The 16,104-nt window shown below is 38.5% G+C and overlaps 1 protein-coding gene across 2 annotated transcripts; it reads left to right on the plus strand.

Annotated features, from left to right (window-relative positions):
• Positions 1–882: 882 nt before the first annotated feature.
• Positions 883–9,974, plus strand: idi1 (isopentenyl-diphosphate delta isomerase 1). 2 transcript variants are annotated; one of them, XM_028804125.2, is made up of 5 exons: positions 883–1,192; positions 2,546–2,718; positions 4,663–4,755; positions 5,569–5,699; positions 8,942–9,969. In XM_028804125.2, the coding sequence occupies exons 1-5, from the start codon at positions 1,131–1,133 to the stop codon at positions 9,257–9,259; spliced, it is 777 nt and encodes a 258-aa protein (XP_028659958.1). In that variant the 5' UTR covers positions 883–1,130; the 3' UTR covers positions 9,260–9,969. The 2 variants fall into 2 exon arrangements, with proteins under 2 accessions (XP_028659958.1, XP_028659959.1); XM_028804126.2 differs by lacking the exon at positions 883–1,192 and adding an exon at positions 1,221–1,256 and having other exon boundaries at positions 8,942–9,974.
• The last annotated feature ends 6,130 nt before the right edge of the window (positions 9,975–16,104 follow it).

Below are 16,104 nucleotides of genomic sequence, written 5' to 3' on the forward strand. Positions count from 1 at the left end.
AGTGAGTCAGGAGGCACTGGAAATGATTTCAAAGTGTTCATGAGGAATTCTTATGGATACAATAACTACTGTATTCACAATTAAAACAACTTCTTATTAGTTTAATTTTGCAGACGTGATTTAATTCTGTGGTATTTTGGTATTCTCTTTCTGTCATTTCCAAAATTGATTTTCATTTTTCTGAGCTCACCATTCAAATATTTTATAGACATGATCATTATTTCTCAGATCTTTATTTTCTATTTTATTGAATTAGATATTGAATAAAAGACACAGATGCAAATGAGATCTAAATTTGCCTTGTCTCCTTTTTGCTCGCTTTGCATCTCATTATTGCTTGTTTGCTCGTTAAAGTACAAATGAAACAAAATGCAAGTCGATTAAAATCAAGGCATTTTATTAATAAAAGTTTTATTTACAAAGTACAAAATACAATCCACAACAATTCCATTACACCTAATAACAAAAACATGCAGTTAGCATTAGTAATTGGTTACTAATAGAGAAAGTGACTAATATGAAAACTTGCAGCCCACCAGGATCTGAGTTGAATTCACTCCACTGCCCTATGGCAAATCGTGATTTTGCTGAGAAAAAAACAGTTATTAAAACAGTAAACTTACAGTGATTTTATTTTTATTTTAGTTCAACAATAAAGTTCCGGAGTCCCCCGGTTTAGGGTTATTGAAATGCGCTAGTTTACATGCATATGCAATTAGTGATTGAGCGGTTTTAATGCACATCAGTTTGTTCATATCTTGAAGCATGAATTGACCTCGTTGAGCCACCGTCATCACCTGGACTGACGTCACTCATTAGATTCTCTTCCATAAATGTGCGCGCTGAAGTAGCATGGATCTTGAAAAGCAGGAGTTAATTTGGGCCAGACAGAGTTTTTTTTTAAACAAAAGACGGTGAAAGAGACATATTGGTCTACTGGATACATCATCTGTATTATTTTCCTTACCAGCTCACGCTGTCAGACTGTCAGTGGCGCGATGGCGTGTGTGTCGGCAGAGTTTTAATGATTGGATGTAGTGGAGGAGTCAGGCGACGCCACGTGGTATGTGGGCGGTGCTGACGTCTGCGTCATAGGGCGGAGCTCCAGTGCGTGCTTACAGCTACAGACGATGAGAGGGAAAGGATTAGGTTCTCATTTAAGACTCGTTTGCCGTGAGATTTTGCTGCGCAGGTAAGGTTAGCCCAAGAATGCTGAGTTTTTCTTCCATTACAGCCCGTGAATTTTTGTGTCTTCAGTAGGTTGTAGAGTGATTCAAAGATATGTTGAAACGTAATCGTGCGAAACCATGAAGCATGCGTACGCAGTTAATTATGTCTGTGTATGTAACGGTGAACCTTACTTTGTAACACGCCTTGTGTGGTTAGGATGTAGGTTTCTGATGTAGCTTGTTATTTATTCTGGGTATATAAAATGCCTAGTAGTGATTTCATTTTACTTATTTTTATTTGGTTCATTTTTAAAACTTGTAAACCCCGCACGATGTAAACATGATATCTTTGGGAAATATATTTGTATACTTTTTTTATTATACAATTTTATAAGTCCGTTGTCTTTTTATCGGTTCTTTTTTTAATGTGTCTTTGTGAAGTGGTCAGTTAAATAAACGGCATCCAACAAAACCGCAAATGAAAATGTTACTCCTAACAAGTTTGAGTGTAATGTATGGATTACAATTAATCTCGGCACTTTTTGTTAATGAAAACTTTGAGCGACCAGTTATATGATCTAAAATACAAGAAAACCGCATAGAGCTTTCGATTTTTGTCGAGGCACACAGATGATGGGGGTCAGAATTTGGTGCCAAAAGCATGAATCCATACATCCAACCTGGCTTGTGTCAACAGTCCAGGCAACGGCAGCAGCATAATAGTTTGGGGAATTTTTTTCTTAACACTTTGGGGCAAATTAATACCATTCAGTATACTTGCATGCCACAGCCAATTTTGAGTGTTGTGGCTGTCCATGTGCATCCATCACTTAGAGGGCAAAAGATTCCCATCCTTTAATGGGTACTTCCTGCATGATAATGCAGAATGTCACAAAGCAAACTTCATCACGACGTGGTTTTATAAATGTTAAAATAAGGTCAGTGCACTTAATTGGCCATCCCAGTCACTAGGTCTGAATCCAGTAAAATATGTTTTGGATGTGGTGAAGCGGGAGATTTACAGCATAAATGTGAAAGTGACAAGTCTGCAGGTATTGTGATGCAGTCATGTCAACATGAAACAGAGGAATTTTTACAACATATTGTGAGTCCATCCAACAAAAGATTGTTTTGAGAACAAAAGGAGGATTTACTTAGTGGTCGTAATAATTTGCTCGGTGTGTATATAAATAGTAACTAACTGAAAATTGTAAGGGTGTTTCTTGTCCAGTATATATTGACGTATAAGGTATTCATTGTTTTTGACACTGTATTATTGCTACTAGTCTGTGGGAGACACACAAGTAAGAACGTTATTGTCGTAACCTTTACAATGAATAAATAAGACTGTTGTGTTTGTACACTTACCATACTAGGTATTTTGGAAGTTACCAGAAGCTGTACAGGATGCCAGAGGTAAATACAGATAACCTGGATGAGAAGCAAGTCCAGCTTCTCTCAGAGATGTGCATTCTGATTGATGAGAACGATTGTAAACTTGGGGCAGACACGAAAAAAAACTGTCATCTGAATTCAAACATCAGTAAGGGTAAGCAAATGAATGGAAAGATATCTGTGGTTTGTGTGGCTTCTTCTGCTCTCTTCATTCTTAAAGTCACTATCAAAAGTTTGACAGTAGGTATAGATGAGGGCACATACATAAGTTGTCTATTGTCTTTATTCTTACTTGTAAAAAGATTCTGAGATATGTCTTCAACTCTGTTTGACGTAGAAGCTCCACTACTTTTGTAGATCTGGAAGTCCTTTTTCTCATCCTAAATGGCCTGAAGCAGCTACAGTATTTCAGTGTGTGGTGGAGATCTGTCCAATAAAGCCAAGATGACATTATTGGCTGATGAGCAGCCTTTAAATTATCCTGTCTACTAAAATTATCAATATATACAAGTGCATGTGAGGTTGGGAGCATGCACTGATGCAATGCGTTGCTGCACCCTCCATACGATGAACCACCTCAGGATTCCAGATTAGGACCCGAGTGCAGCCATGCAACGGGTGGCATCTTGGCACCACACTAACTCAGATGGAATGAAACAGTGGCTAGAGTGCCAATCGTGCCACCAACCCTCAAGGTTTCCCTGCAAGTTGGAGGACCTGATTGCAGGGCTGGATTCAGGTTAATGTCATACTTGGTACTGAGCAACTGTAGGTTGAGGGCCTTGACCAAGGGCCCAACGGAATGGAATCACTTCTGGCATTTACGGGACTCAAACCTTCCTATTGTTGGCACAGATCCTTAGCCTCATATCTGTGGAAAAGAGAATATTAAGTCTGATGACCTGGCTGTTGAATTTTTTAATCTTTGGAAATTCTGATATCCTTTATGGATCATGTCAGTGTGGACAGTGAACACTGGTGTTAAGCAGTTGGGATGAGAATTAGAATCTCAAAATCTGAGTGCTTGATGCTGTACTTAATATTTATGATTTATCTTTTTATATAAGGGGGGGGGGGGGCAGCTTTTCTAAGGACTGTAAGTACTACGTTGTTCATAAGTGAGAATGAAAGCAGAACTGAAATCTTTGCTGGAGATTTTGATTTACCAAACATTTCTGTCGTGTGTGGTCATAAGCTTTGGCAAAAGAATGAGTTTGAAGGTATGAGCATTTGAAATGAGGTTCCTCCGCCAGGGTGTTTGTCTTATTCTTACTGATAGAGTTGGTAGAACACAACATTATGGGAGGACACCCTGGGATACAACTGCTAGTTCTGTACATTTCAAGGATCCTGCTGAATAGGTTCAGATTTGCAGTCCAGTTGCCCCTGGGTATCTCCCTTTGTATTTGTGTCCGGAGTGGTCCCATTTGACCCAGGAGTTCACTAGAAATAACAGGAAGTGCCAACTAGGCATTTTGCGACAGTTTTTTGTGGTTTCATGGTAAAAAGTCATAAAAGTGGAAAGGTAATGATATGAGAGAAAATGTTCTGTCTAATCTGAAGCTGTCTCATTCCCTTTTGCAAAAGAAAAGATGATCAAGTTGAAGTATGGGTTTTATTATGCATTCAAGGTTTTATCAGTCTAAAGAAGGCATTTAACAGGGAAGTTGTGATTCAAGGATAATTCTAAACAGAGTGTACATTTTGTTGAAGGTGTGTGAGGTAGTTGTTGAATGCAGAAAAGAAAGTGGAAACATTCTGCTACTTACATGAAATGTTTAATGTAGATGGACGTGAAAACAAGGGGCAGATGTACACAGATCTTGATCTAGGCCTTTTTATGGGAAGGGTTAGGAGGAGGATTAAACTTAACTAAAGAAGAGGAAGTATACTGTTGAGGTGAAGAAATTTGAGAGCTGTGGAGTATGACAGGGTGAAACAGTAGACTGTGTTGGAGATGGAGTGAATAAAGGTAAGGAACACCCAAAAGGACATGGATGGCAGTCTTGATGAGAATAGTGGGTACTGCCTCTAAGAATTCGTCTAGAGATTTAGAAGTTCAGATTTTTTTTTTTTTTTTTTTTTTGCTTCCCCACAGGCTTGTTGCATAGAGCCTTCAGTGTTTTCCTGTTTAACAGTGAAGACAAACTGCTGTTACAACAACGGTCAGATGCCAAAATTACCTTCCCAGGTAAGTCTTTGTAGCAATTGTATTTTTAGGTGTAAACCTTTCCGAATACAATGTTGCTGTCATTCATTTTAGATGCAGTGTGACATCAATAATTTTTTGGTAGCTTTTGAATAAGAAAATTGGTGATTAATGTAGAGTGAACAAAATGAACTTAACATTTTTTTAGTTTTAATGTATTTGATTTATTGGGTATATCATTAATATATTTTATCACATTTGAATCGTAAGTACAAAAATCTAAATCGGCTGCATATACTCTTTTGGAATGTAGGCAGTGTTTTTTGAGAGGTAACCATTTTCTTTTTTTTGCAAGCTGCAGTTCTATGTTCTTGTCCAACACTTTACCATTCTGATAGACTTGGTTTGATTTCTTTAAACACCCAATAGAAAATATAAAATATTTTTAAATGTTACCCTTCAAGTGGATATTTAAACATATACTGTATTTGTCTCCATGGGGAAATGTGGCCTTTTAATGAAGCTCAATAAATTATATTACAACAAATGACAAACCCCTCTCAAACATACACCAGAATAACTAAGAAGAAAGGAAAAGAAAAACTTCTGACTTAGCACTTACTGTACTGTTGGTATAAAGGAGGCACAGTAGCATTTCTTGACACACTTCTGCTGAACAATTGGCTGAAAGTACTCGCCACTTTCTTGTTTAATATCACCTTATTCATAATCTATAATAATGTATGGAATGAACAATAAAGTAGAACTGTGTGGAAAATGAATATCCATTCTTGATTCTAGTTTTTTGCTTATACTGGTTCATATTTCTGGATTTTGTTTACCTTTTACTAACAGGTTGCTTTACAAACACTTGCTGTAGTCACCCACTGCACACTACTTTAGAACTTGATGAGAAGGATGCTCTTGGGATTAGGAGGGCTGCACAACGTCGCTTGAAAGCTGAGCTTGGTATCCCACTGGAGCAGGTATATTTCATTCTTTGAAAATAAGTTCTGCTTTGAAAAATTTGTAGTTCAAAATGTAAATATTGGTTTTCTTTTATATGTGAGGGACATTCAAAAAGTTTCCTCACTTTTTTTTATATTTTCGGTGGAAACAGTAAAGACAAACTTTTTGCTGATGGCATTAAAAAGTTGCAATGACACTGGGAAAATTGCATCACAAAGAAGGTGACTGTAGAAAAGTGATGTAATTTGCTTTTGAAATTCTTAAGTTTTGTTAAAAAAAAAAAAAAAAGTGCAGAAACTTTTTGAACATCCCTTGTATTTAATATACAGTAACTTACATTTTAAAAAAATTTCTAAACATTTTACAAAATTTTTCATGGCACGTACAAGGTCAGACACAAATAACCGGGCTGGGCTTGGGACTTTCCTACAAAACCGTCTAGAACTATATGCTCTCCTACATGCTGTTTGAAACCGCTGACTGGCGAGGTATATCCTGTGAATAGCCCAGTCAGTATTTGCACAACAATCGCTACGTGAGTTGCTGTGATAATGTCAGATGAAAGTATAGAATAGCGAATCAACATCAAATTTCTCGTGAATTTTCTCTTTATTTATTTATTTTTTTTAAAACATTCCTGTCCTCGGTCATCCTCCCTATTCGCCTGATTTAGCTCCCTGTGAATTTTTTTTTTTTTTTTTTTTTTTTTTTTTATTTAACTTGTTACCGAAAATCAAAAGTGACCTGAAGGGAACACATTTTTCTTCAATGGATGAAGTGAAAACAGAAACCGCAAGCCTGTTGAAGAGCCTCAAGCAAGAAGACTTACAGCACTGTTTCAATCAATGGAAGATACATATGGAGCGGTGTAGAGATCGGGAAGGGGAGGATATAGAAATGCTGTAATTCATTTATTTTTTTTAAATTTTTTTGTTTTTTTACCAATCTGGTTATTTTTGTGTCTCACCTTATATATTCAGTGAAATTGAAAAGTAAGCATTTAAAGGTATGAATTAATTTTGCAAGATACAGTATTTACTCCTTGCCTGAAGATTATTTTGTCATCTATATTGATGGTTTGTAAAATCAGATTTAAATCTGAATGATATAAGGAAATGCAATTTAAATTTATTGAAGTGTAACAAACCAGCAACTAAACTTGTTTCTAGCTAAATTCTTTAACTTCTTGAATTGCATTAAAATCAACTAGCCAGATTAGGTAAAGTGAGAAATAATGAAGATGAAAGATATTTTCAGTTTAATTCAGTGGTCTTTCCCTGGTGGGTATATAGCATATATAATATATATACAGTGGTGTGAAAAACTATTTGCCCCCTTCCTGATTTCTTATTCTTTTGCATGTTTGTCACACAAAATGTTTCTGATCATCAAACACATTTAACCATTAGTCAAATATAACACAAAATGCAGTTTTTAAATGATGGTTTTTATTATTTAGGGAGAAAAAAAATCCAAACCTACATGGCCCTGTGTGAAAAAGTAATTGCCCCCTTGTTAAAAAATAACCTAACTGTGGTGTATCACACCTGAGTTCAATTTCCGTAGCCACCCCCAGGCCTGATTACTGCCACACCTGTTTCAATCAAGAAATCACTTAAATAGGAGCTGCCTGACACAGAGAAGTAGACCAAAAGCACCTCAAAAGCTAGACATCATGCCAAGATCCAAAGAAATTCAGGAACAAATGAGAACAGAAGTAATTGAGATCTATCAGTCTGGTAAAGGTTATAAAGCCATTTCTAAAGCTTTGGGACTCCAGCGAACCACAGTGAGAGCCATTATCCACAAATGGCAAAAACATGGAACAGTGGTAAACCTTCCCAGGAGTGGCCGGCCGACCAAAATTACCCCAAGAGCGCAGAGACGACTCATCCGAGAGGTCACAAAAGACCCCAGGACAACGTCTAAAGAACTGCAGGCCTCACTTGCCTCAATTAAGGTCCGTGTTCACGACTCCACCATAAGAAAGAGACTGGGCAAAAACGGCCTGCATGGCAGATGTCCAAGACGCAAACCACTGTTAAGCAAAAAGAACATTAGGGCTCGTCTCAATTTTGCTAAGAAACATCTCAATGATTGCCAAGACTTTTGGGAAAATACCTTGTGGACTGATGAGACAAAAGTTGAACTTTTTGGAAGGCAAATGTCCCGTTACATCTGGCGTAAAAGGAACACAGCATTTCAGAAAAAGAACATCATACCAACAGTAAAATATGGTGGTGGTAGTGTGATGGTCTGGGGTTGTTTTGCTGCTTCAGGACCTGGAAGGCTTGCTGTGATAGATGGAACCATGAATTCTACTGTCTACCAAAAAATCCTGAAGGAGAATGTCCGGCCATCTGTTCGTCAACTCAAGCTGAAGCGATCTTGGGTGCTGCAACAGGACAATGACCCAAAACACACCAGCAAATCCACCTCTGAATGGCTGAAGAAAAACAAAATGAAGACTTTGGAGTGGCCTAGTCAAAGTCCTGACCTGAATCCAATTGAGATGCTATGGCATGACCTTAAAAAGGCGGTTCATGCTAGAAAACCCTCAAATAAAGCTGAATTACAACAATTTTGCAAAGATGAGTGGGCCAAAATTCCTCCAGAGCGCTGTAAAAGACTCATTGCAAGTTATCGCAAACGCTTGATTGCAGTTATTGCTGCTAAGGGTGGCCCAACCAGTTATTAGGTTCAGGGGGCAATTACTTTTTCACACAGGGCCATGTAGGTTTGGATTTTTTTTTCTCCCTAAATAATAAAAACCACCATTTACAAACTGCATTTTGTGTTTACTTGTGTTATATTTGACTAATGGTTAAATGTGTTTGATGATCAGAAACATTTTGTGTGACAAACATGCAAAAGAATAAGAAATCAGGAAGGGGGCAAATAGTTTTTCACACCACTGTATATATATGTATAGGGATGCACAAACTAATTGAGTTTGCTTTCTGATTTTCTTGCAAGCAAAAGTAATAAAAGCATTTCATAAAAGGCTGATATCAGAACTGGGGTGCTTTGTCAGTTGTTAATACAGTCTTTGTAACGCTAATTGATGTGAAATTGACTTTATTTTGATTGCATACAAGAGCATAAATCCATATACACTTGAATGATGAGTTTGCCGCAAGCCTCTTAAACATTTGCCGACTCATTTTCTGAATGCTGATGGAAATGTTTAACTTTCATATACTTCAGTGCACCATGACACTTTCATGTAAACCATTTCTTGCTGTTCCTGTGCTTGCAGGTACCTCCAGAGGATCTCACTTACTTGACCCGCATTCATTATAAAGCCCAGTCAGATGGCATCTGGGGAGAGCATGAAATTGACTACATTCTGTTTGCTCAGAAGGACGTGGAGTTAAATCCTGACTCCAATGAAATTAAAAGTTACTGCTTTGTAACCAAAGAGGAACTCAAGGAGATGCTGGCAAAAGCAAAGAGAGGTGAATTGAAGATCACTCCTTGGTTCGGTCTGATTGCTGACACATTTTTGTTCAAGTGGTGGGATAACCTTCAAAACCTTAAACAGTTTATGGATCATGACAAAATATTCAGAATGTGAGGACTACATGTTGGTTTAGAATGAGAGCATTTCATTTTGCAAGGGTTAATGGCTTTTTATGTGGTGTTTAACTTAATGCACATTTACTTTTTCTGTTTTTAGGGAAGTGTTTACCACTTACTTGCATTTGGACAAGCATACAGATAACTAAAGTGACAAGTATAAACTACTAGCTTGTGCTGGATATTACAAACTTGTTTACAAGTTTTTAAAATTTTACCATTTGGAGAACACGTGTTTATAGAACTTTAAAACTAGTGTTTTTTGAGAAGGAAGGAACAGGCTAGCATCTTATACAGATGAAATATGTCTTGTTAAATGTGAAGTATCCCCCATAAGCTTTGACAATATGAGATGTCTTATAAATTGCTTTCCGCACAGAATGGTGCATAACGAAGAGGCCTTTGGCATCTTTTTAGTGATTATGATCATGTTGCTAAAGGTGTTTGCCATTCGTCTGATGAGGTCAAATACTGGCTTATGTAAACTGGTATGAAGATTAAGCTTTCACTGCCTACGTAGACCAAGCATGGTTATGATTTCAGGGTATTGTGTAGATCTTTAAAATTTCACCAATCTTTTTAATTTAAACGTGTTGCACTGGTAGAGATGTCTGAAAGTCTCCTAATAAAAGTGCAGTGTTGCTAAACAAAACAGTAGGTGATGTGTGAGACAGTGAAGTACGTTTGCCTGTTGTGAACATGCGATTTACTGTATATACTCGCGTCCAAGTCGGGTCTTGAAACCCGAAAAATCGATTTATAAAATCAGACCTCGACTTATATGCCCGTTGAAAAATGCAACACTTAAATTTTTAATTTTTTTTAACATCTTGCTTCCTCCAATCAGTTTCTCAGATGCTTCGAATTTTGTTGCAGCAGCACAGTTACTAATTTCTTTCGCTACTGCAACGACTTTTAATTTAAAACCAGCTTCATATTTTCTTCTGAGGGAGCATTCAATCTTAGATAAGGGATGCTCTTACCATAAAGGTGTATGAGGGGGTGAGATACACAAATCAGTGCCAACATCGCTTCAGAATAGTTGGGGTATTACTGTGTGGTCACGTAGCTACAATACATAGATAAACAAAGGCAGTGTGCTCCGTGATTACTCTCGTAGGTGGGTGTTAGCTTATCATAATCCCTTGTACCAGTAGCGTAAGTTTTACGCATTTGACTTATGCCTGACATTTTAAAATACCAGAAATTATACGGTCAAATCAAGTCCCGACTTATCCGCGGGAGAACTTAGCTGCGAGTATATGCGGTAGCTCATTAGTACAGCTAGTGCTTCCCTCTGCAGAGGGTGGAGATTATACTACACAATTTATTTTAAATATAAATAAACCCTTGGTTGGTATTATAGCATTTTCTCTAATTACATTGAAATTGGTTCTGCTGGGTCAATCAGTCTGTGTGTGTGGATCTCCTCCTCCTCTTCTTCCATTACAAATCTATGTTTGTTCCATCATCGTGCCTACTGCTGCTAGCAACTCTCCTGTTGCATTGTGGGATTTCATAAAAGATCACATTAATGAGGGTGTTGAATTCATCTAAACTGCTTGCCACTCTTGTTTCAATTTGAGATGCTTGATTACTTAACAAATGCAGAGTGAGTCCTAAGATTTGCATGTATGATTGACTATGATTAATGCTGATTGTACTGTATGTTATCAGTGTTTTTTAAGAGATATTTAGCATACATGTTAGAAATTCAAATTAGATAGATAGATACTTTATTAATCCCAAGGGGAAATTCACTAATTATTACACTTTGCAGCCTCTATTATGATTGTATGTTATGTTGGCTGCTTAAATTATGAAAAGATCTCAAAGGTGCCCTTTAAAGCAGCTCTACAGCTACCAACGGACTGTGTGTGAATCCACTCAAAAAGAAAATGGATGGGACTGCTCATTTGGATGTAAATGGAACGTTGTAATGGGTAATCTGTAGCATCTTGGAGTGATCAATACTGCCAAAATACGTTGTGGAGTAGAACAAATGAGCAGCCAGGTACAGTAGTGGTGCCTAAAGGGTCACACCAGGACACATGCCCTTGTCTGTGATCTGGTGGGGTGTAACAACCAAGTTCCAAGAAGGTATTGTAGCTGGGGTTATGGAACACAAGTACTAGAGGACTGAAGAAAAAGTGCTGCCTGCTTGATACAAACCATACAAAGAAACTGTCTTAGTGTTTCTCGAGGAGCTAAAGGAAAATCATACCACACTCTGCAGATGGGACAGGAGCACAGTTCAGTTCTGTGTGTGCGGTGTCAGGCCATGCTTCTGATACATACATGATGGATTCACACGGATAGAAAGACCACAGTGTAGGTTCAAATTCAAAATAAATTATAATCCACCCTAAACATGTGAATGAAACCACAGCAGAGCTCAGTACGCCCACAGCTCCACCTTGCATGCTCTTCATGGTCGCTGGTTGTACAAGTGCTTCACAGAGACACGCTAGTGATCAATGAGGCCGCAGTGCTCTCGCTATCGTGTTTAAAGGGGTGAAAATTGAAACATGCGGCACATTCTCTTCAAATTTTTCCATTTCTTTGTCTTCCTTAAAGATTCTTAGATATGCTAGAATGTCAAGTCATATTTACAGTACACTGGAAAAGAGCAGGAGTAGTCCTGTATATGAGCGCATATCATCTATCAACTGCTTCACTTGCCACTAGCAGATTTAACATTATCGTTCCATAACATCACTGAATAAATAGTTCAAGGAATAAAACAAGCCACAGTGTTGCATTATAAAATTAAATTAGTCCATTTGGTTGCGGAGCTGAAGCCTAAACTTAGCATTTTCACTTAACTGAACAATGAAGCTTTTCTAAGACACACCATCTTTATTGAGCAAGCAACACAGAACAGGGTGAAGCCAAAGCATTAATAACAAGGATAGTAATTACATGAAGTCAGACTCCTAAATATATCATTGTGTAATGTTTGACTGTTGGCCAGCAGGCATTACTTTCTTGTCGGAGACTCCAGCAGTCTCAAAAGTTAATTCTTTAATACCATGAAATTTGGACTGAAAAGTACATTTAAAATGCATGCTCTTTAAAGCCCTGTAGATATATGCACTTGATAATCCCTACTGCACGGGTGTCCAATTCCAGTCCTGGAGGACCGCAGTGGCTGCAGGTTTTCATTCTAACCATCTTCTTCATTAGTGACCAGTTTTTGCTGCTAATTAACTTCTTTTGCTTTAGTTTTAATTAACTTGACTCGGGCACCTTAGTTAGCAGCCAAACAATAATGAGACACAAAACAAGCTAACACATGAGCAGCTACCCGTGCCCATCGCACAATATCTGAAAATAAAGCAAGGTGATGGTCTTGGTAAGGTTGATCTCCGAGGTCACCAAAACATTTGATGGTGTTCTTTAGAAAAAAGAGAAAAATCAACAGTTTTGGAAATGTCTGCTGTGGCAGAATGAGAGTAGCAACAGACTGGAATTAAATAACGGGTTTAATTAACAGCAAGAATCGGCTTCTCATTAATAGATTGGTTGGAGTCTGAAATCCCAGTTTAGCTGGTCATCTGTTGGCTCGTTTTACATCTTATTTCTGTTTGGCTGCCATTTAATGAAGAAAGGAATACATTCAGAGGACTGAATCCTTAAAAACAAGGCTATTAAAATGAAGGGGAAAAGAAGTTAATTAGCAGTGAAAACTGATTAGGAAAAGGGGTTAGAATTAAATCCTGCGGCCCACCAGGCCCAGAGTTGGACATCTCTGCCCTACTGGGTCCGAAGGATAAGCCTCCTTAGTGTGGGATCATCTCCAGATCTCCTGTATGGTGATGGCCTTTCTCATGTTCTCCCTCCCACATCTCTAAATCAGGCAAGTCTGAAATGGCTCGGCACCATCTTGAGGCAGGCCAGATGGAGAGATTTAGAAGAGGGTTTCAAAACCTAGAGGGCCGCAGTGCTTGTAGGTTTTCTTAATTATCAGTCAATTACTGCTGCTAGCATTTTGTTAGCTTTAATTAATTGACTTGCTTTTTAAAACTTAGACCTCTTACTGATTCTTCATTCCTTAACCTCCACCCAACGATATCAACACACCAACAAATGATCCACTAATCCAGGGGTCTCAAACTTGGTTCCTGGAGGGCTATTATTTTTACTCTATTAAATAGGAGCCAGTATTTTTGCCGTTTATGTAGCACCTTATTTATTTCTCTTAATTCTCTTAAAGTGCCTCTTCGTGCTCTAAGTCTGGCTCACCAAATATTCCCGTAACTGTTTATTTTCTTAATTTTTTTTTTTTTGAGAACACCATGTTTTAAGAACGAGATGATCCGTGTTTCTTAATGCTTCACATTTTTCTTTCCAAAAAAACAAAGTTTCTATATCTTAAAAGCCAGTCCCAAGTATGTTACACTGGCATGAATAAGATAAAGAGGCTGGATTGAAAACTTGCAGCCCTCCAGGGTGCGACACCTCTGAACATGAGTATCCTTACAGAAGACATTTGAGCTTCCAGAAATCAGGTTTAGGAGATATATATATAATATATACAGTACTGTGCAAAAGTTTTAGGCAGGTGTGAAAAAATGCTGTAAACAAAGAATGCTTTCAGAAATATAAATAATGATTGTTTATTGTTATCAATTTACAAAATGCAAAGTGAGCGAACAAAAGAAAAATCTAAATCAAATCAATATTTGGTGTTACTACCTTTTGCCTTCAAACCAGCATCAATTCTTATAGGTACACTTGCACAAAGTCAGGGATTTTGTAGGATTCTAGTCAGGTGTATGATCAACCAATTCTACCAAACAGGTGCTAATGATCATCAATGTCACACGTAGGTTGAAACACAGTCATTAACTGAAACAGAAACAGCTGTGTAGGAGGCTTAAAACTGGGTGAGGAACAGCCAAACTCTGCTACCAAGGTGAGGGTGTGGAAGACAGTTTCATGTCATGGCAAGATTGAGCACAGCAACACGACATAAGGTAGTTATACTGCATCAGCAAGGTCTCTCCCAGACAAAGATTCCAAAGCAGACTGGGGTTTCAAGATGTGTTGTTCAAGCTCTTTTGAAGAAGCACAAAGGAACGGGCAACGTTGAGGATCGTAGACGCAGTGGTCGGCCAAGGAAACGTAATGCAGCAGATGAAAGACACATCAAGCTTATTACCCTTCGAAATCAGAAGATGTCCAGCAGTGCCATCCGCTCAGAACTGGCAGAAACCAGTGGGACCCAGGTACACCCATCTACTGTCTGGAGAAGTCTGGCCAGAAGTGGTCTTCATGGAAGAGTTGCAGCCAAAAAGCCATACCTCCGACGTGGAAACAAGGCCAAGCGACTCAAGTATGCACGAAAACATAGGAACTGGGGTGCAGAAAAATGGCAGCAGCTGCTCTGGACTGATGAGTCAAAATTTGAAATATTTGGCTGTAGCAGAAGGCAGTTTGTTCATCGAAGGGCTGGAGAGTGGTACAATAATGAGTGTCTGCAGGCAACAGTGAAGCATGGTGGAGGTTCCTTGAACGTTTGGGGCTGCATTTCTGCAAATGGAGTTGGAGATTTGGTCAGGATTAATGGTGTTCTCAATGCTGAGAAATATAGGCAGATACTTACCCATCATGCAATACCATCAGGGAGGCGTATGATTGGCCCCAAATTTATTCTGCAGCAGGACAACAACCCCAAACATACAGCCATAGTCATTAAGAAGTATCTTCAGCGTAAAGAAGAACAAGAAATCCTGGAAGTGATGGTATGGCCCCCACAGAGCCCTGATCTCAACATCATCGAGTGTGTCTGGGATTACATGAAGAGACAGAAGGATGTGAGGAAGCCTACTTCCACAGAAGATCTGTGGTTAGTTCTCCAAGATGTTTGGAACAACCTACCAGCCGAGATCCTTCAAAAACTGTGTGCAAGTGTACCTAGAAGAATTGATGCTGTTTTGAAGGCAAAGGGTGGTCACACCAAATATTGATTTGATTTAGATTTCTATTTTGTTCATTCACTGTATTTTGTTGATTGATGAAAAGAAATGATTAACACTTCCATTTTTGAAAGCATTCTTTGTTTACAGTTTGCAGTTTTAACAAATCTCTACACACAAGTAAGAGCCTCACAATGGACTCTGAACTAGAAGATCACATAACTAGGAGTTCTATTTGGGGTACCAGACAACCTCTCGCCAACGGATTGGCTGCAGTGCCAATCCCCCAGTACTAGAACTGAGCTCCCCTGGCGTGGACAGACTTTGACCTTTCATCCAGTTTCTTTATCTTGATGTTCTCTCGTGCAGTTCAGTTGCCCCTTCTCTGGACACAGCCCCCCAGCCTTTAAACATTAGGGCACTCACTGGCATCTGACAGGCATTTTATTTTGATTGGGTGGCACAGTGGTCAGTGCAGCTGCTCAAATTTCAATTTAATTGCCCATGTTGCATGTTTTTTGTTTTAAGTTTTTGGTGGTGAACTCGGTCAGACAACTTAATCTTCCCAGTTGCTTCCATTAATAGCTTTTGTTTAACTGTGTAGAAGGAATGCTGAGCAGTACCAACCCGTGCAGCAACGCCCCCTCAAAATACAAAATGACCAAATCTCCTACCGCTGCGGCCTTGCTGAACACTGAAGCTGATGGTGTCCCTAAATCGCTTGCTGCAATCGCCAGAGAAAGAGGTTTCAGTTACTGAAGCTAAGAGTGGATGATAAAAGCAAAATTATATGTCAGGATATTCACATTTTAAACAATATATATCATCACAGAATAGACCTAATATCTCCAGATCTCTAAAATGAATGAAATTATATCAACGTACGTACTGGAGTCCTTTTTTTAAAACTTGTGATCAAACA

This window comes from Erpetoichthys calabaricus, chromosome 6, assembly GCF_900747795.2.
Source record: "Erpetoichthys calabaricus chromosome 6, fErpCal1.3, whole genome shotgun sequence".
NCBI classification, from domain to species: Eukaryota; Metazoa; Chordata; class Cladistia; order Polypteriformes; family Polypteridae; genus Erpetoichthys; species Erpetoichthys calabaricus.

Excerpts from the sequence above, each read along its gene's own strand:
- idi1 (XM_028804125.2), top strand. The coding sequence starts at position 1,131 with ATGAGAGGGAAAGGATTAGGTTCTCATTTAAGACTCGTTTGCCGTGAG. Across the intron at positions 1,193-2,545 it reads CGTGAGATTTTGCTGCGCAG|GTATTTTGGAAGTTACCAGA; the intron begins GTAAGGTTAGCC and ends TTACCATACTAG. Across the intron at positions 5,700-8,941 it reads TTGGTATCCCACTGGAGCAG|GTACCTCCAGAGGATCTCAC; the intron begins GTATATTTCATT and ends CTGTGCTTGCAG.